Consider the following 26,434-nt stretch of genomic DNA (forward strand, 5'->3'; position numbering starts at 1 on the left):
CAAAATACCATCTTAGAATTGGGTCTCTCGCTACGGATTGCTGACCCAACACACTACGAAGGCATAATTCTAGACTGGGTAGTAGAACTCAATTGCAATACTAAAATCCTCGCTAATTCACCTTGTGCATGGTCAGACCACAATGTGATCTCCTTTGAAATCAATGACACCAAACAAGCGTCCTCTAAGGGCCTGCTAGCCTTGCCAGCTCTAACAAGGAATAATCGACTAATCACATTAGAAAACATGCTCTCCCTACTGCAACCCATCACCCATCATCAGGCATCACCCAATTCAGACCCCGCCTCCATGGTAGAACCCCTCCCTCACATCCTGTCCACCTAGATACTCAGGCGCCTAATAAGGGCTTCTGTGCAGAAGCCCGCCAAATGACGACGAACAAAGGAACCAAACCTGGATTGGCGCGCAGAGTAAAACACGAGAAAGACCTTTAGAAAAAGAAATGGCTAATAAACCCAACCGGAACCAAATAAAAATTAAAGGCGTCCTGCGGGTTAGAGTTTGAGGCTTACCATAGCCTCTAACGTTACCGAGGCTATTTTCATAGCTTGCGGTAGAATGAAAATGGTAGATACCACTGCCACCAGCCAAATGATAGAGAAAGGGGAACATAAAATGTCCCATGAGAATCAGACAAAAGGGGATAACTATTAACCCCTCCAGTACTCTATTGAAAGATAGGTTGTACTGGGTCTGTACATTTAAAAAGACGAGTAAAGTCAATGGCAACTTTACATGTTCTGGGAGACAGTAGTCAGTCCCAAAAAATGTAGTTTAAAGTGGGAAGTCGGAAAAGACAATCCTGTGTCACTGCACTGAAGGTGCTGTGTGACACACAGTAAAAAGATGATGCCCATGGAGTGGGTGAGACTCCATAGCTCATGGAACATATGCGAGAGAGACTGCACACCTATTTTTGGGTAAGAGGTAATTTTGTTGATTTTACAAAATACTTGGAGCCAAAAAACATGCCAATATGCATAGACCTTTACATACTTAGAACTGTTCAAAACTGGTGAAATGTGGATATATAAACAAAGATCCTAGCGAGAACTATATTAGGACAATTTGAATTATGTTGTTTTGACTATGGGATAATGGAAAGAACACCTAAATGAAACTAATTAGCCTTCACAATGAGAGGCACTACGTTTCCCAGAATCCTGTGTTGTAACGCGATTCAGAGAGCAGTTAGTCTCATTAACTTCTGTGGAAGAACTTAAAAATATCTTGGCATAAACTAATGAGAAATTAGACGCCTATAAGAAAGATATCGAACAGAGGAAAATCCGGAAATACCACAGAGACACTTTGGATTACTCAAGGGATATAGTCTATAAGTGGCAGGAATATTATCACCAACAGAATCAGCAATTTCAAAACTTCAAACCCAGAACACCAGCTCCAAAAACACCAACAAGAGGTAGTAAAAGTACAGATCCCTCAAGGTACGCCTCTAGTGAAGGAAGAGACCCAACGTCTAGTCATCCAACATCATCACCACCCACAACATCAGGAATTATCCCAACACCACAGAGTGAAGAGAATCAATCAGGCGCAGCCCCTTTTTTAGAAGACGGCGAACGCGACGGGGAAGGAAGAAAATTAAGGAGCAAAAAGAAAACTCAAACTTGATTGTAAATATCTCCAACAAAACGTTCACTAAACAACAATTGGATCTCCTGAGTTTAGGATTATCCTTCGTTCCAACCAACTATACGAATTTGTTTCAAGAAGAAGTCAATCTATTTAAATTGATTAGGAAAATAAAATTTAAATTATTTTTTGATTCCATACCACCGACACAAGAGAGATCAACGACATTTGAATCTCTAGAAATGAAACCAAAGAGTACTTTTTATCCAAATGTAAAAAATCCAACCCTGGATTTGTTCCAAACCAAAATGAGAAAAGACCTGAGATCAATGAAGTTTGCAGACACTAAACAACGAAAACTCAGGAAACATCAACATAGAATTCTGAAAGAATTATCGAACGATAGAACGATTGAGATTAAACCAAAGTCTACTGAAGTCCCTTGACCAAACAACCCACTTAAATCAAGGAAAGCTAAACCCCGAGCACACCTTAACAAATGGTTCACCTAAGAAGTAAAAACACTTCGCAAAGCCAAAAGAGACACAAAGGATTCCTGGAGAAAAAAAAACTCCATGCAGAACAAGGTTAAATTCACAACCGCCTCCACTACCTATAAAATGGCCATCTTGGAAACAAAAAGGTTAAATTACAATACTAGAATCTAAATCGCTGAATCTAGCACTAAGGAGCTTTTTACGATCCTTAAAGAACTTGAATCTCCCTGCACCCTTCCGGACTCTTGCAAAAAGGATGCCCCTTGGTGCACTAGCATCCAAAAGGCCCTACTCAATAAAATCACCCTATTGCAATCGGAAATCAAAGCGAAAAGATCAAGCCTAACCACCACGGTGAAACTTAAAACTCAAACACTATTCTGACTAATCCAAGCACCCAAACTGCGTCACTGTCTAAAACTATCAAAGCATTTGAATTCTCCTCTGTCACCACACTAGAAGTTGAAGCCATCATCAGGAGTCTTAAACCATCTAGATGCCAAGGTGACATTTGCCCTGCCTCTATCATAAAAGAAGGAGCAAAAAAGTTTCCCCCTATTATCACCTGCTTTATAAATGCGGCCTTTGCCTCCTGTACGGTCCCTAAAAACCTCAAAGACGCTTGGGTCATGCCTCTCATCAAAAAACCTAAGATTGATCCAAATATCCCCATCAATTTCAGGCCAATCACCAGTGTGCTGTTCTACTATAAATTCTGGATAAAGCTGCATATATCCAAATTCAAAACCATCTTGAAACTAGCAACCTCCTAGGCCTCACACATTCGGGTTTCAGAGCTAAGCATGGGACAGAAACAGCCCTCTTGGACCTAAAAATCCAAATGGTTGAGGCTAGGGATAATGGAAAACCTGCTCTACTCTTACTATTAGACTTATCGGCAGCATTCGATTTAGTCGACCACAATATCCTAACGAACCACCTCACTACAGCCGCCTCCTTCTCCAGCAAAGGTGCATCTTGAGTCCACTCCTTCTTGGTTGATAGATCCATGAGGGTTTTCTCTCCTCTATCGCTGCAGCTACCCCTTCCCCTATCACATGCGGAGTCCAAAGGGGCTCGTGTGTATCCTCCACCATCTACAATATATTCACCAAGCTCCTATTCGACCATCTAGATGAGCTTGAAATATCATACCCAAACTAGGCGGACGACAGACAAATATTAATCACTCTATCAGGCGACTACCAATCAGACTCCACCTACCTAAATGAAATTTTCAGTGAAATACATACCTGGATGGCCTACCAAGTCCTTAGTCTTAATGTCAACAAAACCAAACTCCTACTCATCGATTCGAAGTTAAGACTCAATAAACTAGGCCCAAAATACTCCTCCTTTAACATTGACGGCAACCTCATCACAGTAGACAAAGATGCCAAAACCCTAGGTTTTTACCTAGACTTGGCCTTAACCCTTCAAAGACAAGTCAATGGCACCTCATCCTCAAATGCCTACACAGCAAAACTGATAAATGCCTACAGACCTTTCTTGACTCCCAGCACCTGCATCACCCTGGCAAGCTCTTATATTGTTATAACTGGACTATTGTAATATGCTCTATCTGGGCACCAGCCAAAAGAATCTCCACAAGCTACAAGCCCTGCAAAATAACACGTTCAGATGTGCCCTTAATATCCTGAGAGACAACCACATCTCACATACACAACGAAACACCAACTGCCTCCCTATCCAAGATAGGATCACCTTTAGAACTCTCATGATCACCCACAAGTGCCTCAACAACGCAGCCCCTAAATATTTAACAAGTAAATTCACCAGAAAAGTATCGACTAGACCGACCAGAACTAACTACACTCACTGCATAAACATCCTGAAATACAATCTCAGTAGGTAATAAGGTCTCAGCCTTGGTGACATCTTGCGGGCATACTATGGCCTGCGGATGACCTTTGCCAACATTATGGGTAAAGGGTGGCGATCTGGTGGCATCAAGAATACATGGAGTTATTTGAGCAGGGCAGGCGAGGGAGAAATGTCACAAACGATTGTCAGTGGACTCTTTCTTCTGGGATGGCTGATTACGCTGCATGGTGAATAGCAAGCATGTCGTATTGAAGACGTGTGTGCCTTGTGGAGACGTTGTTGTCAGACGTGAGTTGGTCGATGACCATCTGGGCATGGGCGTAGGACATGGGAGGGATAGGGGGGACAAATCCCCCCCACAATTTGTCCTTTATCCCCCCCAGAATATGTGTTTGGTGTGTCGTGCAGGGATCTGTTTTTGAAGTGAGGGGAGGGGCTGCTTACTATGTAAGCTGCCCTTTCCCCCCTTGCCCCGAAAGCATGGGGGCAATACCCTGGGGGAAGATGGGTGATCATCTGCCCCCAGGGAAGGGGGGGCAAACAAAAAAAAGATTCTTTTTTTTAAAACGTAGTTTTGGGTGGGGTGGGTGCAGGTGGGACCACTAGCCACCAGGGATTTTTGCAAGGGGGGTAGCCCTCTCCCTACCACCCTAAGTGGATGGGGGTCACCTTATGTAGCCCTCCCTGGGGGCAGATATCTGCCCCTAGGAAGGGGTACATGAGATGCCTTCCATCCATTTGGGGAGAGGGGGGAGAGGTCACTGCAAATATTTGCAGAGCCACCCCTCCCAAGCCTGGGGCAGTACGTTTTGACACCCCCCTGGGGGCAGATGGCCACACACATGTGCCCATCTGCCCCTAGGTAAGGGCAAAAAAAAATAAAAAAATAAATATATATATATATATATATATATATATATTGATATATATATATATATATATATATATATATATATATATATATATATATATATATATATATATATATATTAACTTGTTTTGGGTGGGGGCCCAGTAGACCACCAGGATTTTTTATGTTTGAAAGGGTGGGTGGCCCTCTCCCCCCACCCCAAGTGGATGGGGGCACCTTATGTAGCCTTCCCTGGGGTCAGATTTCTGTCCCTAGGAAGGGGTACATGAGATGCCCCATCCATTTGGGGTGGGGGGAGAGGGCCACTGCGAATATTGGCAGAGCCACCCCCCAAGCTGGGGCAGTACGTTTTGCCCCCCTGGGGGGCAGATGGCCACACACATGTGCCCATCTGCTCCTAGGAAAGGGGCAAAACAAAAATAAAACAAATTATAACTTGTTTTGGGTGGATGTAGGGGGCCATTGAAGCACCATGGATGTTTTAAGTGGAAAGGGGGGTGCCCACGAGTGTCTTCTTTTAGGAAATGCATGGGGTTCTCTGTTTTTCCTTTGTGGCTTCGACACCCTAGGCCCAAATCTGTAGGTTGTCCACATGAGCAAAATCTGCTTTGCCGAAAGGCTTGGGGTTATCAGTGGGTTGGCCTTTTCCCTTTGCGCTGAGGTAGGTGGATCCACACATGTGAGGTACTGTTTTCATCGGGACACCTGTGGGTACGCGGGAAGGTAGGACATCTGTTGTTGGCAGCGTGATTCGTGGGTGGGCAGAGGGAAATGTCTCTGAAATTTAGTGGAAAAAAACACAATTTTCAGACATTTCACTCTGGCCACCCACTGAAACACGCCGCCAACAACACATGTCCTACCATCCTGCATTCCCACAGGTGTCCCGAGAGAAACAGTACCTCACATGTGTGGGTACACCTACCTGGGCGCAAAGGGAAAAGGCTAACCCACTGGTAACCCCAAGCCTTATGGCAGATCAGATTTTGCTCATGTGGAATACATACAGATTTTGGACTAGGGAGTCCAAGCCACCAAGGAAAACAGAGAACCCCATGCATTTCCAAAAAGAGGACACCCGTGGGAGGTCTGACTTGCGCAAATTGCCCCAGAATGTGTTACCCACAATCTCAGACAAACTGAAAATTGTATTTTTTCCACTAAATTTCAGATTTTGTCAAGCATTGTGGGTCATAAATTATGGGGCGATTTGCGCAAGTCAAACCTCTGTGGAATCCAACGGGTGTCTTTTCGGAAATGCATGGGTTTCCATGTTTTCCTTCGTGGCTTCGACACCCTAGGCCCAAATCTGTAGGTTGTTCACATGAGCAAAATTCCTGAAAGTCTGCTGTGTGAAAAGACTTGGGGTTACCAGTGTTTTAGGCTTTTCCCTTTGCACCCAGGTAGGTGCACCCACACATGTGAGGTACCGTTTTCATCGGGAAACCTGTGGGAAGGTAGGCCATGTGTTGTTGGCTGCGTGTTTCGGTGTGTGACCAGAGTGAAATGTGCGGAAATTGTGTTTTTTTCTGTCATTTTCCCGATTTCCCCCCAAACTATGGAATCTTTCCCTACATAGTTGTTGCCTGACCTGTGCAAATCACCCCTTCCTAAATATTGTCTACTTTTCAGAAATGTATGCCTTTCTAGCTTCCCATTCAGCTTTCCTACCCTTTTCTTCCATCCCGTCCACGCATGTCTTATTGGACAAAAAACACGAAAATCGCCTACCACTCACAAAACGGCTGATTAGCATATCAAAATATGTTATTTTGGCTTCCACTCAAACTGTTCTTGAAAGCCTGGAAAATGGAAAATCCAGCACAGCAAACCATTTGTTCCTAGCTCTTACAAGGAAAACACCACATGCTTCTTTGTACAACATTTTATTGGCATTTTCTGGAGAAAAAAAAATGTTCTCCTTTTTGGTTATTTTCTCTCACCCCTCTACAGCAAACTAGGATTCCTGGGTGGCGTTATGACCCCCTACATGTGGGAAAAAAAGGGGCCAACTTTGGCCGAGATATCTCATGTAACAAAGAAGTTACAAGGGATTGAATGGCGACATACCGAAATCACCAAAAAAGGCCTTAGCACTGGGGGGAAATACCCAAGGCATTTAAGGGGTTAAGACGGTAAAGCCCCAGAGGAGATATCATTTGTGAGGTAGCTCAGTTAGTTAATTCTCCAAATGCAGATTGTGCACAGAAATACGTAAAACCTGTGTTCAGCACCTGGCTTAATCTTCCAGTGGGATAATAGGCAGAGTGAATGCATTCTGCTTCCAATGCACCACAGCAATTTCCCGGTCAATTGGTTCAGTAAAGGTGGTGTAAACACTATTACTGTCGCTTTTTCCAATTAGCCAGATTTTCGTGCATTTTCTGGGAGGAGTGTGGGAGCTGAGTGGACACACCAGGACCCCCTGTATTTCCCACTCCACCAGACAAATGCAGCCTTAATGCCAGCATGGATTCTCATGCGGGAAATAAGGAAAGGGATTCCTCTGGGATCTGCTTGGAAATGAAACCTGGTAAAAGCGGGCGGAGTCCATAGGAAGCCATTGTCAATTCCGCCAGCAATCGCTGATTGTGTGAGGTATTTATACTGTTCCAAAGTGGAAATGCAATGTGATTTCACCTGCCTTTTATGCTAAAATCTTCCATTTTGTGGCAGAAAAGTAAAAATTTGCGCCAATGGAAGTGGTCCACTCCATGCAGTTTACTTTGCGCCTTGATGCTTGGGGTTTTGCGTGATGCTACACATGTAATAAATAAATAAATACATTTTACATGACCCCAGATAAATGCCAATTCGTGATCTGAATGAGTGAGTATGGCATGTCGCTGGTAAGAGGGTGTCCTGTGCTTCTTGAGTGCGTTGGCAAATGCCCTTAATTGCCATCCCGCGTTAAGCAGGTACTGAAACCCATCAGTGTGGATTGCGCAATAATAAGTCGACAGAGGTATTTCAAATGGCCAATTTCGCTCTTTGGGTGACATTGTCAAAGTGGGAGAATGTTGCCCAGCATGTTCCACTTTCTCTGCGGAGTGAATTGTGCCCACCCCTCGGAAGAAGTGTGAAAAACCCACAAGGGCACTGTGCCCTGCTCTTTCTGTGTGTGTCTTCCCCACAGGGCTAAATTGTATCAAAAAGGGCTCCTGGTGGGTGCAACCCTATTCTGCCCAGGAAGTCTTAAGTTGCTAGAACAAAAATGAATGGGTTGGAAACAAACTTACTATGACAACTCCTCCCTTCTGTTTCATTCCAAAGAAAACAGCACATACATGTGTATAGAATCACATTAGAAGTTTCCAAAAGTTTTATATTTGGATAGAATTTAAATTTCTGTATTTTACATCCTGAACATCATATTAAAGAACACGCACATAAGCAAACATAATTTCCATTATCAGTACAAAACGGAAGCAAGATACTGTTCTTGCATAATAATATTGTTGGACAAACATAATGCAATCACTACTGTCGCTACTGAGAGTAGACGACAGGCGTCGTACAAAGAGTGAACAAATAAACAAACAGGTCAGTAGTGCATAGCTACATGGGAACAAACAGTTGACATTGGTAATGTTGTGTATTGGTGAAAAGCGTCTACACCAGGTGTTTCGGTCCTATAACTGAGCTAGGTGTGCCCTTTCTTTCTAGGGCCTTCATTGGGACAAAGGGAAGATAGTGTGGTCAGGATGTTCAGGAAGTGCTGAAACAGGAATGGAGGACATTGATAAGGGGAGGCTCAATATAAATTGACTATAGAGAGTGATACAAATCACTGAATGTCTATCAAATAAATAGAACGACATTGCTTACCTATGGGGACGAGAGTCAAACCACAGGTGGAGGTAACGTAGGTAGCCTAATGGGAAATGGACCAACACCATCGAATCAGCAGATGCACACCCGCCAATGGTATCAAAATCAGGGACAACAGGCGGGTTTACCCATCTTCAACATATCCAAACGCCTAATCACGGTAGCTGAAGAAAGACTCCGTGGTAAAGGCCTTTCGTTTGTACCTGCCCAAAATGCACAACCATTTAAGACTGAACTGGAACTACATAGATTTTTTAGAAACATCCGACTTAAATTTTTCTTCGAGGTCTATCTACCATCTAACCAAGGACAAACTGGAAGAGCAGAGCAAGATAAAAAAGACAACACGACTGGCTTGGAACCAAAAACCACGTTCTACCCGCCTCCACACACCATCCCCAGTGAAATTGAGGCCTTTGAAAAAACAGTTTTGAAGACGGTGATGACTGGATTCCATAAACAAAATTTTTACAGAGACAACCTGGAAAAAGAAGAAAGAAGAGCTTTAGAGACCCTACGCCTAGACACTAGCATTACCATAAAACCGGCGAACAAAGGTGGGGGTATTGTTATCATAGACACCTCAGATTATGATAAGGAATGTTTACACCTGCTCGAGAACCAAAAAGCCTACAGACCACTTAATCATAATCCCACCTCTACTCTACAAGAAGGAATCAAAAGCCTCACAAAACACGCTGTTGAGGAAGGCTAGATCTGCAAGGATGAACAACGTTTCCTCAACAAAACACACCCCCGGACTCCAGCCTTTTACATCTTGCCCAAGATTCACAAGAACGCCACTCACGCTCCTGGTAGACCCATCATGTCCGCGTGTGATTCCCTTTTAGAAGCATTGTCCTTGTACACTGATTTTTTCCTTAAACCTTTCGTCATCAAGATGCCATCCTACCTTAAGGACACTACCAGTACCATCTATCTACTCAATCATGTCGATCTACAGCAGAATAGCCTCCTTGTCACTGTGGATGTTGAGGCTCTTTACACCTCCATCCCCCAAGCTGAAGGCCTAGAGGCCATCCGTCTGGTCCTAGACCAGAGAAACGACACCACCACGACTCCTACCAATTTCATCTTGGAGTGTACCAGGCTAGTGATGTCAGAAAATCACTTCCTCTTCCACAAGCAGATTTATAAACAGATACAAGGAGTTAGCATGGGGGCTTCCTTTGCCCCCGATATTGCTAACCTCTATATGGCTCAGTATGAAAAGGACAACATCTACTGTGTGGACAATCCCTTTCCCGGCCATATTGCCCTTTGGTAACGTTACATTGATGGCATGATCCTGATCTGGAATGGCACATCAGCCACTCTTCTGGACTTTGACCGTTGGATCAACCAGGACAACCAATTCATCAAGTTCACCATACAGTGGGACCACCACCAGATCGATTTTCTAGATTTACACATATACAGTACAGGAGACCAACTCAAGACGGAACTATTCCGCAAGCCGACAGATCAGAATAGTTTACTTCACTTTCTCAGTTACCACCCACACAGTCTAAAATACAACTTACCTTATGGACAATTTTTGAGAATTCGAAGGAACTGTACCGAGGTCGACAAGTTGAAAAAACATGCAGAAGATCTACACAAAAGATTGACTGAAAGAGGATACCCCTGCAAAGCCATAAGGGATGCCAAGAAGAGAGCAACATACACCCCCAGGGAAATCTGCCTCGAGACCTAACCTAAAAAAGAACTAGACAGATTGATTTGTGTCACCACATTCAGCCCTTTAAGTGACATTATCCAAAAAGTGGTCAAGAAAAACTGGCATCTGGTCAAACAAGAAGGGACGCTCAGCAAAGTCCTGTGTTTTGCATACAAAAAGAATACGAATCTGAGGGACACCCTTGTCCATACTTTTGTGGAACCGACACGACCGATTGAAAACACATTATGGAACCTACCGGCTATAGTGGGACACTACAAATGTGGCCATTGTGTGGTATGTCCTTTAACCCTACAGAAAAAAGAACTTGAAATGGACTTTAAAAACATACACGAATTGTAACTCGAAAGGAGTCATCTACATCATCGAGTGCCCATGCGGCCTCTTATATGTGAGCAAGACTATCCGCCCCATGAAAATGCGTATCTCCGAACATCGCTCCTGTATCCAGAACAGTGTTCCAGACAAACCACTTGTGGATCATTTCTGCCTTTTTAAACACAAGGACGTGGACCTTAGATGGTTCCTTATCCAAAAACTTGAACCAAATGTTAGAGGAGGAGACCAAAATAGAGCCCTCACCCAGCTGGAGCAACGTTGGGTGCACATACTAGACACGGTCAAAACCGGTCTTAATATTTCCGTAGAATGGAAATCTTTCATGTAAGATGGAGTTTTTGTTTACGCTGACATTCATGACTCGGTAGTGTGTCTATTGTATACACCTAGACGCCTCCACGAACCCAATGTAAGAAGCCAAACTGTTTGATTCAGACTTTCTCTCTGTTATGATTTACTCGATCAGGACTGAATTCTTAGGGGATTGTTCCAAATGTGGTTTTATGAATTATCATGTTTTTCTATGCTATTGATTCACCACGGCAATGTGTATTTAAATAATGGTACATATGAATGTTGGCCCTCAATAGATTGATATATACTAGCAGGTTAAATGACCCTGTGATATGCATCATTTTTCCACATGTTGTTCATGCCGAATCATTACCTCGGTGCCCTATATATAGGAGCTAATAGACATACCAGTAGTTATCAGGACGATTACCAGGCACGTTGCCATTACGTCCTTTTAAGACATTGAGCACCCTTTTTAGTTTCATGTCCATCCAGCCACCTTTGGTCATCCTAGTGACATGACATGACCAACACACCTAGAGCTTGCTGGCCTCACTCCTGTCGTACAGACTTGACAACACGACCCGGTTGCCATGGCAACGTCCACCAACATACTGTTTTTAATTCAACTAATTTCCTTGGAAGTTAGAATACCCGGTTGCCATGGCAACGTCCACCAACATACTGTTTTTAATTCACCTAATTTCCTTGGAAGTTACAATATTAAACCCTTGTTAATAATACGTGCTTAATGCCCTGTTTGTCTTGTACATTCGGGTTTTTCAGCGCTACTATTTTTTTCCCATTCCAAAATGGCGCCCGCTATATCAGTATGCAGTGCCTAGCAGCGGTGTCTTCGCTGTACGCATGTGCTTTTCCGACTCAGACAGTCTCGTCAGAGGTTGTTCTTGTGAGATCTCCTCTACTGGCAGAGCCGCGCAAGCACTTTTCGCGCGCCTGTCTTCCGTGGACTGCGTTACAGCTGCGATCAGCGCTCGCAGACACAGGTAACAAGCGAACGCTCTCCCCACACAGAGTAGTCTGTGCCATTTTCACGCTTCGCTATTACGAGAGTTATTTTATGACCACATTCCAGATCTTTTCCCTGAACTCTGTCAGATGGACATATTTTTGGGCGTATTTTGATGCCACTTTGAGACTTCGCACTGGGTAAGCACATCTATACGGCTTCACAAAACCTGAGTGCACATAATACATTTTTAAATCCTCACATTGAAAGTGACTATAGCAATATCTGTTTTGTCTTTACGTTTAGCAATACATGTGAAGATATAGCTGTCCCATTACGTTGATTTTGGACACACAGCTACCATTAATAGGTAAAATCCACAGAACAGTCATGTGGACCCACATTTTTTAGTCTTGAGCTTTATAATACCAGATTTAGTTACACGGTATTGTCCATTTTCCGATTAGGTTACCTACGTTACCTCCACCTGTGGTTTGACTCTCGTCCCCATAGGTAAGCAATGACGTTCTATTTATTTGATAGGCATTCGGTGATTTGTATCACTCTCTATAGTCAATTTATATTGAGCCTTCCCTTATCAATGTCCTCCATTCCTGTTTCAGCACTTCCTGAACATCCTGACCACACTATCTTCCCTTCGTCCTGATGTGTTAAGCGGCTTCACTTCAACACTACAGCTAAGTCAATGCCTAGTCTGGGATGCTGAGGGAAACCCTTATTGATATATTTTTAGGTCCAGTTCATGTACTCTGGATGACAACCCTTATATAACAACCCTCTCTTACAATCCCCCTGGCCCCACTGAGCCAAGAAGTAGGTCTGTTTTGCAATTTTAAAGGTTTATTTGAGAAATATAACAATATATATCTATCACACTTTTATAATAAATTAATATTGGAAATCACACTTAAAATATGACAGTGATCAACAATGGATAATGTTCTACTGGTAAACTGATTTGGGTTACTTAGAAGTAGTATAGAGGATGAGGTAGCTGAAATGCTTTATGGTTTCAAGGAAATGCAAGGTGGAATAAATGCAGTACAGAAAATAAACTGATATGGTTTCACAAGAGATAATATGTTCACTTTTCCCCTGGTGGCAATTCACCCCCCACCCGCTATATGCAATGCAAGGAGATGGAGGTAACACACACAGTCTTCAGGAATACAATCAAATACAATACGGAATTCAGTTCCCCCCAGCAAGCTTAGAGGAAACAGGTAGAAGTTTGAAACACAGGCCGAAAATCCTTTTAAATGTGATGGCAATAGATGGGAAAATGTGCTAACTGATTTTAATTCCCTCTAGAGATTCAGGGTGAGTGAGAGATGCTTGTTGGAATTAGTTCAGGCTCACTTTAGCAATGCTCTATGAGTTATTACCAGGTTGCAAACGGATTTTTATCAAAGGAAAGAATGGAGCTGCTATGTTGACAAGTGGAGAAATTGAGCCAAAATCGCAAACCGCGGTAAATTTCGCGAGTGCGTAAATCGCGTTTGCGGAAAAAGTATAGGACTAGCCCAAACGGTTCCAGAGATACGGCCGATTTAATAAAGGTAGATTTTCGGATTTAAAGTAAAACTCAAAATGACAGGTGACAGCTTGCAGCTGCAGAATTGACAGGTGACAGTTGTGCAGCTTTAAAAATGACAGATGACACGATTTCTAGGAGGCAGTTCTACTTAGGTTAAAATAGCTTGAATTAGATTATTTTAACTAAGAGATTGGTTCTGCACAGTTCTGCTAGGTACTCACAATATAAATTTGAAATAGGCCTCGTCACGGATCTTGTCAACACGTCCGGCGGCGGTTCTGTCTGCTCGGCGGGTCAATCAGGAACCGGTTCTGCTCACAGCGATCTGGATCTCTGGTTCTGCTCACAGCGGTCTGGGTCAGCTCTGCTCTGCTGGTCTAGCCTCTCTAGATACAGCGGCCTCTGGTTCTGGATACTGCTCTGCTTTCCGGTCCAGATCAAGTGGATTCTGGATGTAACACTGCTTTCTGGGTACTGGCAAAAGTTCTTGGCAAAAGAATTCAGACAGCTCGCCCGGCTGTGGAATAGTTTGCAAATAATTTTAAGGATGCTGAGGCCTGCTGAGAAGAGTTCTCAGTTTGTGGGTTTAGGCCCTTGCTTTAAGTTCTGAAGTAAAGTTCTGGTCTTTGGACATTGATGGATGTGAAGTCTGGAGTCTCCCGGCAGAGCGTCCCGCAGAAAATGGAATTGAATGTCTCTACCTGTCCCAGCAGTCTCTTTTTATGTGTTTTAAAAAGTGGGTGGAGAGGCTAGCATCACTAAGCCTGCCCCTCTCTTGATTTGATAGGTCAATAGATTCTTTGGTCCCTGATTTGGGAAGGGATAGTGTGTCAGAGTGATGTCATTTTTATGACCTGCAGAAATGACACTCCCCTGGTCAATGTGCACACAAATCTATTCCTGATCCAAATACATATTTCCCAGGTACACAGTTGTTTGACATCACATACACACATCATATATTACTAAAGATAGTCCCTGTCACGACTCTGGTGTTTCTAGGAGCTTGCATTCAAAAATGCCAACTTATTTTCGATTTTAGTGGGTTTTGCAACATTGGTTTTTCATCAAAAATTATACAAAGGTGCATTTCCCTTCCACATATATCCCAGTAACTTTCCATGTCTCTAGCTTAAATACAGTGTCTACAATAATCATAATTAGCAGGGTTTTGCCCCAGAACATGGTACAAATCGGAGTTTGGACTCAAATCGTGAGGGCATTTTCCATACTAAGACTCTCAAAGTTGTTCATTCCTGTCATTTGGTTACAATAAGTTATCACGGTTTCTGTAAAATATATATTTGTTGCAATTCAACTCCCCAAAGTGCTTAGGTCCGCCTCCAGAAGTCTGGGTGGGTCAGTGATCACATGTCTCTCCTTGCTGGCAGAGGGCTGTTGACAGGAAACACTCAAAATTAACATACCCCATTCAACTGAAAGAGCCTTTTGTGTGGGCTCCAGCAGGCTGCCTGGAAGTTTCTCCTCAATCAATCAACAGGGTCATGTGATATCCTGCCTCCTGGTGTGGGAATCTATCAGGTGTTAAGGTTTCCCAGCCTCTTGGCCTCTGGGAACAGCAGGTGGCTAAGGTTTTTTAATTAACCAACAGGCCTTTAAAGTCCAGTTGACTCAGGTCCCTTTGTCAGCCGTTCTCCTGTCAGAGTTTAGACCGCTAGCGCCGCCTTGGGGAATTTCTCGGTACTGCATCCATTTTTGGGATCTGTCTTGAATTACTGCATTTCAATAGAGTGGTCTTTTGCTTGATAGAATAGGACCCTTGCTTAACATTGTTTTGATGGCATCCTTACAGTAGAGTGGTGATGTGGAACCCCCCACAAGAAGGTTCTATCTTTGGAGTGGTCTTGTGCCAACTGCGCAGTTCTCCTGGATTCTGGCGTGAATGTGGGCGGCGACAGCTCATCCCCACATCCACCCAGTCTATTGATTTAGGTTGTTCTGGGATAGAATAATGGGCGGCGACAGCTCATCCCCACATCTACCCAGTCTATTGATTCAACATGGGTCAAAACCCTTGACAGATGAAGGCCCTAGGAATAAATGGCTCTCACCTAGCCTGGTTATAGGGCCAAAACACCTGGTGTAGACGATTTTCACCAATACACAACATTACCAATGTCAACTGTTTGTTCCCATGTATATATACTCTACTGACCTGTTTATTTATTTGGTCACTCTTTGTACGACGCCTGTCATCTACTCTCAGTAGCGACAGTAGTGATTGCATTACGTTTGTCCAACAATATTATTATTCAAGAACAGTATCTAGCTTCCGTTTTGTTCTGATAATGCAAATTATGTTTACTTATGTGCATGTTCTTTAATATGATGTTCAGAATGTAAAATACAAAAATTTAAATTCTATCCAAATATAAAACCTTTGGAAACTTCTAATGTGATTCTATGTATGTGCTGTTTTCTTGGGAATTCCCCACAGGGCGACAGATGCAGACTCAGACATGGGTAAGTCTCAGGTGGCAAGCCTGTACCCTAGTTGATGTGGCAAAGGATTCAAGACTTCTGAGGCTGATAACATTAGTAGCATTGAGTTACATGCCACCTGACAGGTATGTGTGATAAAGTTGCAAAGCCGAGCTGTTAGTGGGCTAAAGCAGGAGGCAATGTCTGCCCACCCTCAAAGGGTACGTACAACCAAAAGTAATAGGCCCCTCCCCCCATCATGGCTGTAGGGGCCAGGCACCAAAACAGGGCAAGAATGCCCTCGAATCATCCATGCCCACGAGTAGGGTATCCCTCGTGCTCCAGCAACCCTGTTTAGCAACCTCTGTGCTTTCCAGGTGATACTAACGTTATTTAAAGCCAGAAGTCTAAAGGGTAATTGCTTAATTGCAGCTGGAAAATAGCTCCTGGCGTGATCAAAATGTCTTAACCATGTGTGACATCACCCCCTTCCTTTATAAGCAATATGTGTGCTCTTGCGTTTCTTCATCCACTGAATTACTGTTAGAAACAAAGGCAAGAGTTGTGTCTCTTGTTTAGGCATTAGGAACATAATATGCCCATATTCTTCCAATATTGGCTAGCTGTTGCACTCTTATGGGCAGGTAGAACCATCAGGGCAGTGACTGGCAATTGCCTTTCCCATGCAGACAGAAAAGCAGAAATAAGGTGCCAATTCAAGGCACGGAACAAATAGAAGTGAAGAAAGACTGCAGCTGCCTTTGCTATATTAGGGAGAAAATGTTGAGTGTTCAAGCAAGGAGGTATGTATTAATCAAGCAAGCAGTGAGACAAGGGAGATGCAAAGAAAGGCCAGAGGGGCTCTTTGAATAATGTAACAAGGCAGAGGACCCATGCTCTGCCGTCCTAGTAACATATGAGAGAATCAAATCGATCAGGCTTTGCAGCAAATGTTAAACGAGAAAGGAACAGAGTCCAGCTCTGCATTCAGAATAACAAAGGCAAAGAAAGGCTAGGCTCTGAAGCCAGCATGAGATGGAATAAGAGGGAACAGACTTATTGTGAGAGGCTTACCCGGCCCTCGCAGGGGCGCTAAAGGGGCAGCCCACATAGCGGGCTGACCTTCTGACCACCCCCTGGGTCCACATACACCCCACTAGGCATCTCCGGGGACCGACACATCCGGCCGCGGACCTGGGGAGTGCTTATAAGGGGGTGGGCTTGCGATCGCTCAGCCTCCTTGTTTGCTGTACCCCCCGGAGGACAGTCAAAGCAGCAACATCACACACCTGGTCCCTCTACTCCCATAACAGGGCTTACTCAGAGGTACAAACAAGATTTCCTCTTTCTTTGAAACCCCCATCTTTCCTTTCCAAGAGACACACACGTCTCCTTGCCCCACACAAAAAAAGTAGTAACTTGCAGTTGGTAGAAAAAGTCTTCAACTCCTTTATTTGGCAGGAGTCCACTTACAGGTGATCTGCCTCTTAACGAGCTGGTGTCCTAGCTGTGGCCCACTGGAAGTAATTGTTATTTCCTCTCTCTTACCTTGAGCTCATAGTCAGATGAAAAATCCAGAAATGCAACATACAAAGACATGTTCTTTGCTGCTGCATCCTTTAATTTTCTTCTTTTCTCTTGTTTTATACAGTGATATTTGTAATGTAATACGTACTGCTATTTTAATTCTAATTTTGTGAAAAGTCGAGTTCTTTGACTAAAACACAATAAATAAATAAATAAATAAATAAATAAATAAAACAAAGTCCCCAAGATGTCCCCTGTCCACCCCAGATTTGATGTGTCTCCTACGCCCCTGCACCTGGGCACTCTCCTTTCTTGGCACACATATGACTGTGTTGGGTACAGTCTCAACTGGTGTAGGGCAGCTGAAGTTGGGTGGTAGGTGTGTCTTTGCACGGGACGCTGGGTCCTTGAAATGCATATGGAGCAAGTGCACAAGCAAGCATTTCTGACCGGAATGGAGGGGGGTTCTGATGAAAGGTGCTGACATGGGGTACGCGCTCTTAGGCATCTAACTTTGGTAGCAAGGAAGTCATGGAGAGGGATAAGTGTTGGGAATACAACGGGGATGGCTGCCGGCCGCCAAACAGCTGACAATAGAGGATGCTTAGCTTTGTGGGCTGAAGGTATGTTTCCTTGTGTAGTGACCGCCGTCGGCCGCCGTGAGCAGCAGAGAGCTGTGGAGAGGGTGAAAGGGCTTGACCCACGGCCTTCACCAGACAGCTTTGCCTGCCGGTCTGCCTCCTGTCCCTTTAAGGCAGGAGGGTACAGGCTGTCATGCCTGGGGAGCCTGTCAGGGTTCCGGGCTGCGGCGGTGAGGCTCGTTGTTTCCTGAATGTTGTTGTTGGTTGCTACGGCAACCGTGGCCCCCATTTTAAGCATCGGGATGGCCTTCTGGGAGCAAGAAGACGCTGATGATGAAAGGGAGCACTCCTTTGCCCCTGGATTCTTCACGGCTGCATTTTCACAGGCATCTGAGAGGGCAGCTCGCAACAGAGCTGTGGAGAGGGTGAAAGGCCTTGACCCACAGCCTTCACCAGACAGCTTTGTCTAGCGGTCTGCTTTCTTTCCCTTTAAGGCAGGAGGGGCGGGCTGGCAGGCCTGGGGAGCCTATCAGGGGTCCGGGCCGCGGCGGTGAGGCTCGTTGTTCCCTATATGTTGTTGTTGGTTGCTACGGCAACCTGGGAGCAAGCAGACGCTGATGATGAAAGGGAGCAGTTCGGTGCCCCTGGATTCTTCACAACTGCATTTTCACTGGCATCTGAGAGAGCAGCTCGCAGCAGAGCTGCGGAAAGGGTGAAAGGCCTTGACCCACGGCTATCACTAGATGGCTTTGTTAGTAATCCATGTTAGTAATTCATGTTTGTAACCCATCTATACACATGTATTGCACTATTAGTATATGTCAAGATTATTGGCACACAACCTCCCTACAATGCCCATAAGTGCACACGTTTGTGATCCCCTCCTTGCAATGTGTATCTTTGGGCTTATTATCATACATCTTCCCTGTGAAGTGTGGTGGTGACCCACAGAGAGCTGTGGTAATTTGGGAACAGAAAACATAGGGCCTCATTACGGGGAGGAGGTAGCCATGGCGCTATTAGCGCCATGGCTACCCCCTTACCGCATTCCGGGTCCGTGTTCCAGGAATAGGGACTTACCGGGTCATTCCGACCTTGGAGGACCCGGTAAGTCCCCTTTCCGGGAACCATTCCCCATTCCCATTTAAGCCCCCATAGGGCTCAATGGGAATGGGGATGGAGCTAATAACGGGCCCGCTATTAGCGGGCCCGTTATTAGCTCTGAAGTCCCTTAACGGGTCCCTTCCATAACGCCTGGTAAAACCAGGCGTTGAGGAAGGGACCCGCTAAGGGACCTCGGAATAGGGTGGTAAGGGATTACCGGCACCGGTGTCCTTACCGGTGCCGGTAATCCCTTACCACCCACCTCGTAATGAGGCCCACAGTGTAATTAAAATGTATTCATGTTCATGAATAATCAGGGGACAGTCTAGACAATACAGTAGTGCAATCCTTTGAGGATGTTGACCAACACCAGGAATATCACAATGTTTCCATCTTTCTAAATTAAAGTAAACCTTATGCTGCTTTCACCTGACAAATATGTTGCAAAAGTTGTTAGCCATGTTACAACAAAACAGGAGGCTAATTGCCTTTATATTTCAGAATCAACCCAATATCTAGACCCTGGTCAGCATTCTATTTTTTTGTGGATCAGAAAGAGGTAAGCGCCAAATCATTACTGAACATTGGACAATCTTCAGGTACCAGCACCAAGTGTTCCAAAAGAGTGTGCTGTTTCTGTGGCATGATTGGCAGGTTTAAGACTCATGCTGTTTAACAGGCTCAATTTGGGGGTAATATCGGCCTCATGTAGACACCTTTGCTTACTCAAAATGCTCTGCTCCTTTTTCGCAAGTAGGTCTCTTACATCTGCCTGCCGTCTGTTCTGAGAGTCAGATTCTAGTGGAAAGCAGGTTTTGTTTAAGACTTTTATTCCCTTGAGCCAGAGACATGATGTCCTTCTAGCAACGCCAGGAATCACATCTGTACATATTTGCTGCAATGCCCTTACATGCCCACACAGTTATTTGAAGCTCATATATTTTTGTTCCATAACCTTTACCAATGGAGGTTACAAGTTCAACCACATCCTCTTGGGTTGCATTGATTATTAGTCTATTTTGGGGACCACTAATTTTTCACAACATCACAAAGAGGATGTTGCTGCAATCTAGATCCAGTTATCCACATTGTATTATACAATGGATACTGGGAAAATGCGTATTGTCTACATTGGAAACACCGGGCACATGGTTTATACTGAATTACTAATTCGTTGAATGAAAATCACAAGTTCCCTTTAAAGGGTCAAATGCATAATGTTTTGCAGGACTGCCACGTAATATGACCTAAAATGTGCATTACCAGACTCAAGCCTTATTCGTTGGGCAATTGAAAAATATAATGGGGTTTTCTGTGATCCTAAAACTGTTTGCTAGACAGATTGGTACTGTACATGCTTATACAACGCATTTGGAAGAAACACATGCCTGCACTGAAAACCAAACAGCAAATCTGCCTTAATGTTCCTTTTACTCTGAAAATCCCTGCCCACCCGCGACAGGACACAATATAGCATATCTCTTATGGTTTGTACCATTTGCAATACATTCAGATCGTATAACTCTACAAAATACATATGTAAACACATAACTAAAATGCCTTTGTTGAGCCAACAAAGGGCGATCGCCTAAAATGGTGGGATGTCAATTCAGAACGAATTAACGAAATGACTTTGCCAAAATGTACTAGCAACTCAGACAATATATCAGATTCATCCATAAGCTCAAGCAGCTGAAGGAAAACTGTTATTTTAGGTAGGCTTATGCAACAAGCTATTATCTGCAAAAAGCTAGCTGTGAGCCACACATGGACAAATACCCTGTCAAGCACAGATTTATGTAACTGGCTAGTGTTTGGAAATTCATATTTGGGAGTAATCAAACCATTCTGGACTTAATGATGCAATGTTTAAACTCACATCGTATCCATTCTAGAGAGTTATACTATATCCATTCAAATCTTGCAGATTCCAGCCTCTGTGTGCACCCAAAGCTGTCTGCCGGGCTCCAGGAAAGCTGTGAGAGAGGGCGAACCAGTCTGCTGTTACCTGTGCATCCCTTGCCCACTAGGGGAGATTTCAAATCAAACCGGTAAGCAGTGCAGAAGCTTTGAGTTTCTCCTTTAGCTAATACTAGAGCAGCCAAACAAAATGTAAGAATGATCATTGTTTCCACAATGTCGCTAATGTCCAACGTTAAAGCTCAGCATATTAGTGTAAACATTACATTCAACAAATGCCAAAACAAAACACCTTTAGGCACATCAAGAGTAAAGCATCAAATTTCTTTTATTTTTATTTTTATTATTATCTTACAGCCAATAAAGTGGCTTTTAATCAAATTTCCAACAAATAAATAATATTGCAATTCAATCTTCAGTTGAATATCCCCATTCACAATAAAAATACATCACACTAAAAACAACACTAAAAAGAGCCCTCATTCCCCTACAATTCACTCCCCCTGCACTACATGTTGACATTAATCGCGTTCATCATTATAATTGTCCTCTTCCCTCTAAGAATGAGTGTATGTACATCTACAATGTTGTCATATGGTATACATAGGGTATACATAGGGTATACATAGGGTATACATAGGGTATACATTTGCCATCCATATGCAGGTTCCACCAATTCATTGATTCTCCTAAATCATTCTTTCCGATTCCCACTGCCTCAAGCATTATGTTTCTTATCCCGCTTAATGCAGGTCAAGCACACAAAGGATGTTGAGTTGTTCCAATAGCCCCTCTTGAACATAATCTACAAGATCTCTCCTCTTGGGAAAGAGCCATTCTGGGACCTATAACATCTAGAGTGTCTACCAAATTAAACTGAACTCTCATATAATGATATCTTAGATATTTTCCTTTTATTTTGTATTTTTATTTATTGGTTTTTATAATGTGCCTATACACAATGTGTTTCAGGAAAGGGGGGACAGACAGTCCTACTAGGCCTTGTGACATTCATATTATGAAAGTGCAGTAAAAGAAGTGCAGGGGAGGGGGGAGTGCCAGAGGGTTGGGGGAGTGCCAGAGGGTTACACGAGTGCCAGGGGAGCCAGGTGAACAGAGCCCAGGGAGAAGAGACTGCAGGGCAGAAAGGTCTACATGCTAATTGTGAGCAATGGGATGTAAGGGATAATGGGGTGCTGGGCCAGCCAGGCTAGTGAAGGGCATAGGAGCCCAGAAGGCAAGGGGTAGACTAGTAGGGGAGGGTCTGGTGCCCTGTGCAAATCTGAAGGGACCAGGCAGCCAGGCAGAGGGAGAGGAAATGACAAGGGGAGGGGGAGAGGGAAGGAGGAAGAGAAAAGGAGAGTCTTGAGAGGCTTCCAGAATTTAAGGAGATCCGGCTGAAGTCTGAGAGGGTCAGGCACACCATTCCAGAGGAAGGTACCTGCAGAGGAGAGAGATCTAGCCCCCATGCTCTGCTTGGAGAAGCGTATGATCTGTAGAGAGTTGGAGCTAGAAGAACGAAGGGCTCTAGCAGGGAGGTATTTATGCAGAGAGAGTTGGATGTAGTGGGGTCCCAGGTCCCAGAAAATCTTGTGGATGAAGCTGAGGGTTTTGAATTTGATCCTCTCAGCAACCGGCAGCCAGTGGAGAGATTTTAGGGCTGGAGATTTGCGGTCCCTGGGATTGAGGCCAAGGATAAATCTTGTAGTCTTATTCTGGATTAGTTGAAGGGGGTCAAGGGAGCAGTTAGGAAGGTTGAGGAATAGGCTGTTACAGTAGTCCAGCTTGGAGAGGACCAGAGCACTAGAAACATTGAGCCTCAATACAGGTCTGGTGTCTACCCTTCCGGTGCTACCGGTGTGTTTCCAGCCGGACCCATAAATAATTAATTTTGTTAATCCCCATTCCCATAGAGTCCCATAGGACTCTATGGGAGTGAGGACACTGAAGCACCGGCACCATTACTAATGGTGTAGGTGCTTCCGTGATCAGTCTGCCTACTCTGACCGCTGCACACGGCAGGATCCGACCTGTCGGGATCAGGCGACCCCGGGAAGCAGACTCAGAATGTGGCGGTCCGAAAAAAAAGGGTGCCGGTAGTCTTACCGGAACTCTTGTTTCCGGATCGCCACTATTGTAATGAGGCCCATTGAGTTTCTGGGGGAAGGGGAGGAGGTGAAGCTGAAAGTGAGTCTCCTTGGCGAGTTCCGTGATATGAGGAAAGAAGGAGAGAGAGGTGTCAAAGATGACACCAAGAATGTTTGCCTCACTGAAGGGGTGCAGGGAGGGGGCCCATGGAGGGCGGCCAGAATTTAAGGGGAAGTGAGGAATCTCGAGTCCCAACGAGAAGGATCCTAGTCTTCCTGGCATTATGGCAGAGATTGTTAGCTGTGCACCATGCCTGAATAGCAGACAGACAGTCAGGTATGAGAAAGTAAGAGGAGGAGGCAGAGGAGGGAAGCTTGAAGGAGAGTTGGGTGTCATCTGCATAACACTGGAAGCCAAGGTGAGAGAATAGAGCCTTGAGGGACACCGCAGGTGGTGAGTGAGATGGAGCAGAGAAAAGGGCCCAGTTGAACCTGGGAAGGTCATTCAGAGAGGAAGGAGGTCAGCCAGTCCAGAGCCAGGTCTGTGATGCCAAGGGTATCACAAACCTGATTTTCAAGAGTGGCATGATTGACTATATCAAAGGCAGAGGAAAGGTCAAGAAGGATGAGAACGGAAGCAGAGTTGGAATCAAGATTAGAGAGCAAGTGTTCACAGGTGTTCACAAGTGCAGTTTCTGTGCCTCTTGCAGCTCTGAAACCAGCCTGGTGATCATGGAGACAACCAACAGATTCAGTGTGGTGGGTAAGCTGGGAGAGGGCCAGCTTCTCCAAGAGTTTGCCCAGGAAGGGGGTGATAGAGATAGGGTGGTAGTTAGCTGCACAGAAAGGGTCGGAAAAAGGCTTTTTGAGGAGAGGGTGTACAAGGGAATGTATGAGGAGTGACAGGAAAGATCCAGTGGCGAAGAAGGGATTGCAGAAATCGGCCAAAGCTGAATCAAGGGAGATAATTCGTGAATTCATTTAAATACTTTGCAAGGGCGGTGGGTGGTTTTCGGTTGCCAATACGTTCTCTACTACATGCTTAACTGGCTAAATTTATCCAATGTTGCTCTATCAAGTTCTACTAGTGCCAGTTTCAATGATTTGTTTAAATTAACCCTGGCAGTTGATATCTCAAATAAGTTGAGCCGCTGCTCCCACCTAATTCCCTTTTGGATAATTTCAATACTAATGGCATGCTTAGAATAGTTCTGCATCCTCTGTGCTTCTCCCTATGTATAGTAAAGCAAGGTGTTCGTATTTGAGTTATTCATCTTCCAATAAGTCATTACTTGCCGATTTGTTATTAGCGCCTCCAAAGAACAAATGTTAAATTCCCCATTTATGTTTTCCAAAGGTGTTCTAACTGGCATGCTTATATCTTCTTAATGGAATGGCTCCCAATTTTGCCTAACTCTTTGACCCTTTTTCTCCCCCAAACCTCCATGCCATATGTCATTTTGGGAATGATCTTCATATTATACATGGTCACAACTGACACCAAGGTATAGCCAGCACGTTGTGTTGCTAAACTACACCAACCTGTTGCTGTAATTCCCTTTTTTTTCAAACTGAGGACCCCATTTCAAGTTTGAGGTTATTTGAACCCTGTTTGGTCTCAGTAAAGGGGCACCCACACTCTTGTCAAATTTTCATCTATGATCACTCCCAAATAATGATATTGGTTTACACGTTCTATGGCACAAACCATTCCATTTCCAAATGTAGTTGGTTATGACCCTCCTTCAACCTGGTAGAAGGTCATCGCCTTAGTTTTTGCGGTATTGATGATAAGGTTATGTTCACTCCTGTATGTAGTTGTTACGCTCACCTGGTATCCACAGGGATGCCACCCAGCCCTGGTTGGATGATTTGCACTCTTGAACCCTCTCCCGGTCCCTTGGTAAGGCCTCTGGTTAAAGATGGGTCTGCAATATAGGAGAGCTGGATTCAATACCAGATTGTTGTTATGTTTTCCCACCTCCCTTGGCCTGAACTCCTTCCCCCCCCTTGGGCCTTCTCCTCACCTTAATATTGTAAAAGGTGGATTCTCCGTCCTGCTCCACGTGGCAGGAGTGCGTAGATGTGTGGGGCGAGCAGCGAGCAAGTTACTTCACTGGTGCAAGCCCCCCTGTGGGAATCCAGGCCTGCTGCGACTCCGTAGGTTTGCTGCTTTACAGTCTTTATATGCAGTTCTTATGTTCCTCTTAGTTCGAATAATAATGTCTTGCTTCTTTCCTTTTAGGTATGGAAAGGTATTTTGGTGTTGTCATGCAGTTTGAAGATGAGCATGGGCCAGTAGGTGAAAGCGCGGTGTGCGCGATGCTGTCCGGTGAGTAATGCACAATGGGTGGCGCTGTTTCGCCTTTTATATTGCTAACCTGTGTCTTTTCTCTCCTTGCAGGTTGCGATGTTCCTCGCCGAGCGCCGTAATGTTCCAGCAATGATACTGACCAGGAGATGACTACCCAGGTAAGAATTGTGTGGCTTTCTTCATTCGGGAGGAAACGTGAGTAAACGCTTACTAATACTGTTTTTCTTTCTCCTCTTTCCAGGTTATGGTATTCCAGGATGCATGCGGTGCCGGATGATGGAGTTCGTACCTTCAGGTGAGTGGAACTGAAGTCAGAGATGGATTGAAGACAGGATACTGTTCCAGGTAAGTTTCTGTCATGACGCGCACACCATGGAAACTGTGGAGGCGATGGAAGAGGGGCTAACCTGGTATCGGCAAATGCAGCTGTCTAGTCTTCTTACGTACGCACGCAGAGACGCGTACAAGTATGCGTCTATCAGTAGCACCGGTGCGTTGCAACCCTGCTTCCTCTACGGGTTAACACTCTGTGTTCTACTTCTTTCGTGCTCCAAAGTAAGTGTATCCTCTCCGCCGCAGTTTCTTTCTCTGTCCTTTCCCTCCCTCCAGCCCGCTCTCCTGTTTTGTGTTTCCCCCCGTGTTTCGAGCTTCACCTCTGCCGGCTCGGTACAGGCTCTTCCCTTCCGTGCAGTATTGTCCTTTGCTTCCTTCCTGGGGTTTTTGGCTCCGTCCGCTTTACTGTATTAATTAGCGGGCTCCAGTCTTCCTATTGGCTCCTCCTCCACGGAAGCAATTATCCTCGCTTTCCGTGATGCTTTGGGCTTCACGTCATCCTCGAATCCTTTGGAATAATATTCTTCGAGTTTCTGGAGTGCCTTCTGGGAATTGGAGTTCTCACTTCAAGCAACATCGTCAAACACCTGCAGTACTGGCAA

At 44.6% G+C, this 26,434-nt stretch overlaps 1 protein-coding gene across 1 annotated transcript in view; it reads left to right on the forward strand.

Annotated features, from left to right (window-relative positions):
- Positions 1-26,434, forward strand: part of LOC138468728 (extracellular calcium-sensing receptor-like) — a 146,301-nt gene that overhangs the window by 110,460 nt on the left and 9,407 nt on the right. The window contains exon 5 of the mRNA XM_069609024.1: positions 21,106-21,229. Coding sequence (XP_069465125.1) covers positions 21,106-21,229 — 124 coding nt within the window. The remainder of the gene's footprint in view (positions 1-21,105; positions 21,230-26,434) is intronic.

The sequence above is a fragment of the Ambystoma mexicanum genome, chromosome 1p (assembly GCF_040938575.1).
Source record: "Ambystoma mexicanum isolate Mex_15411 chromosome 1p, UKY_AmexF1_1, whole genome shotgun sequence".
NCBI classification, from domain to species: Eukaryota; Metazoa; Chordata; class Amphibia; order Caudata; family Ambystomatidae; genus Ambystoma; species Ambystoma mexicanum.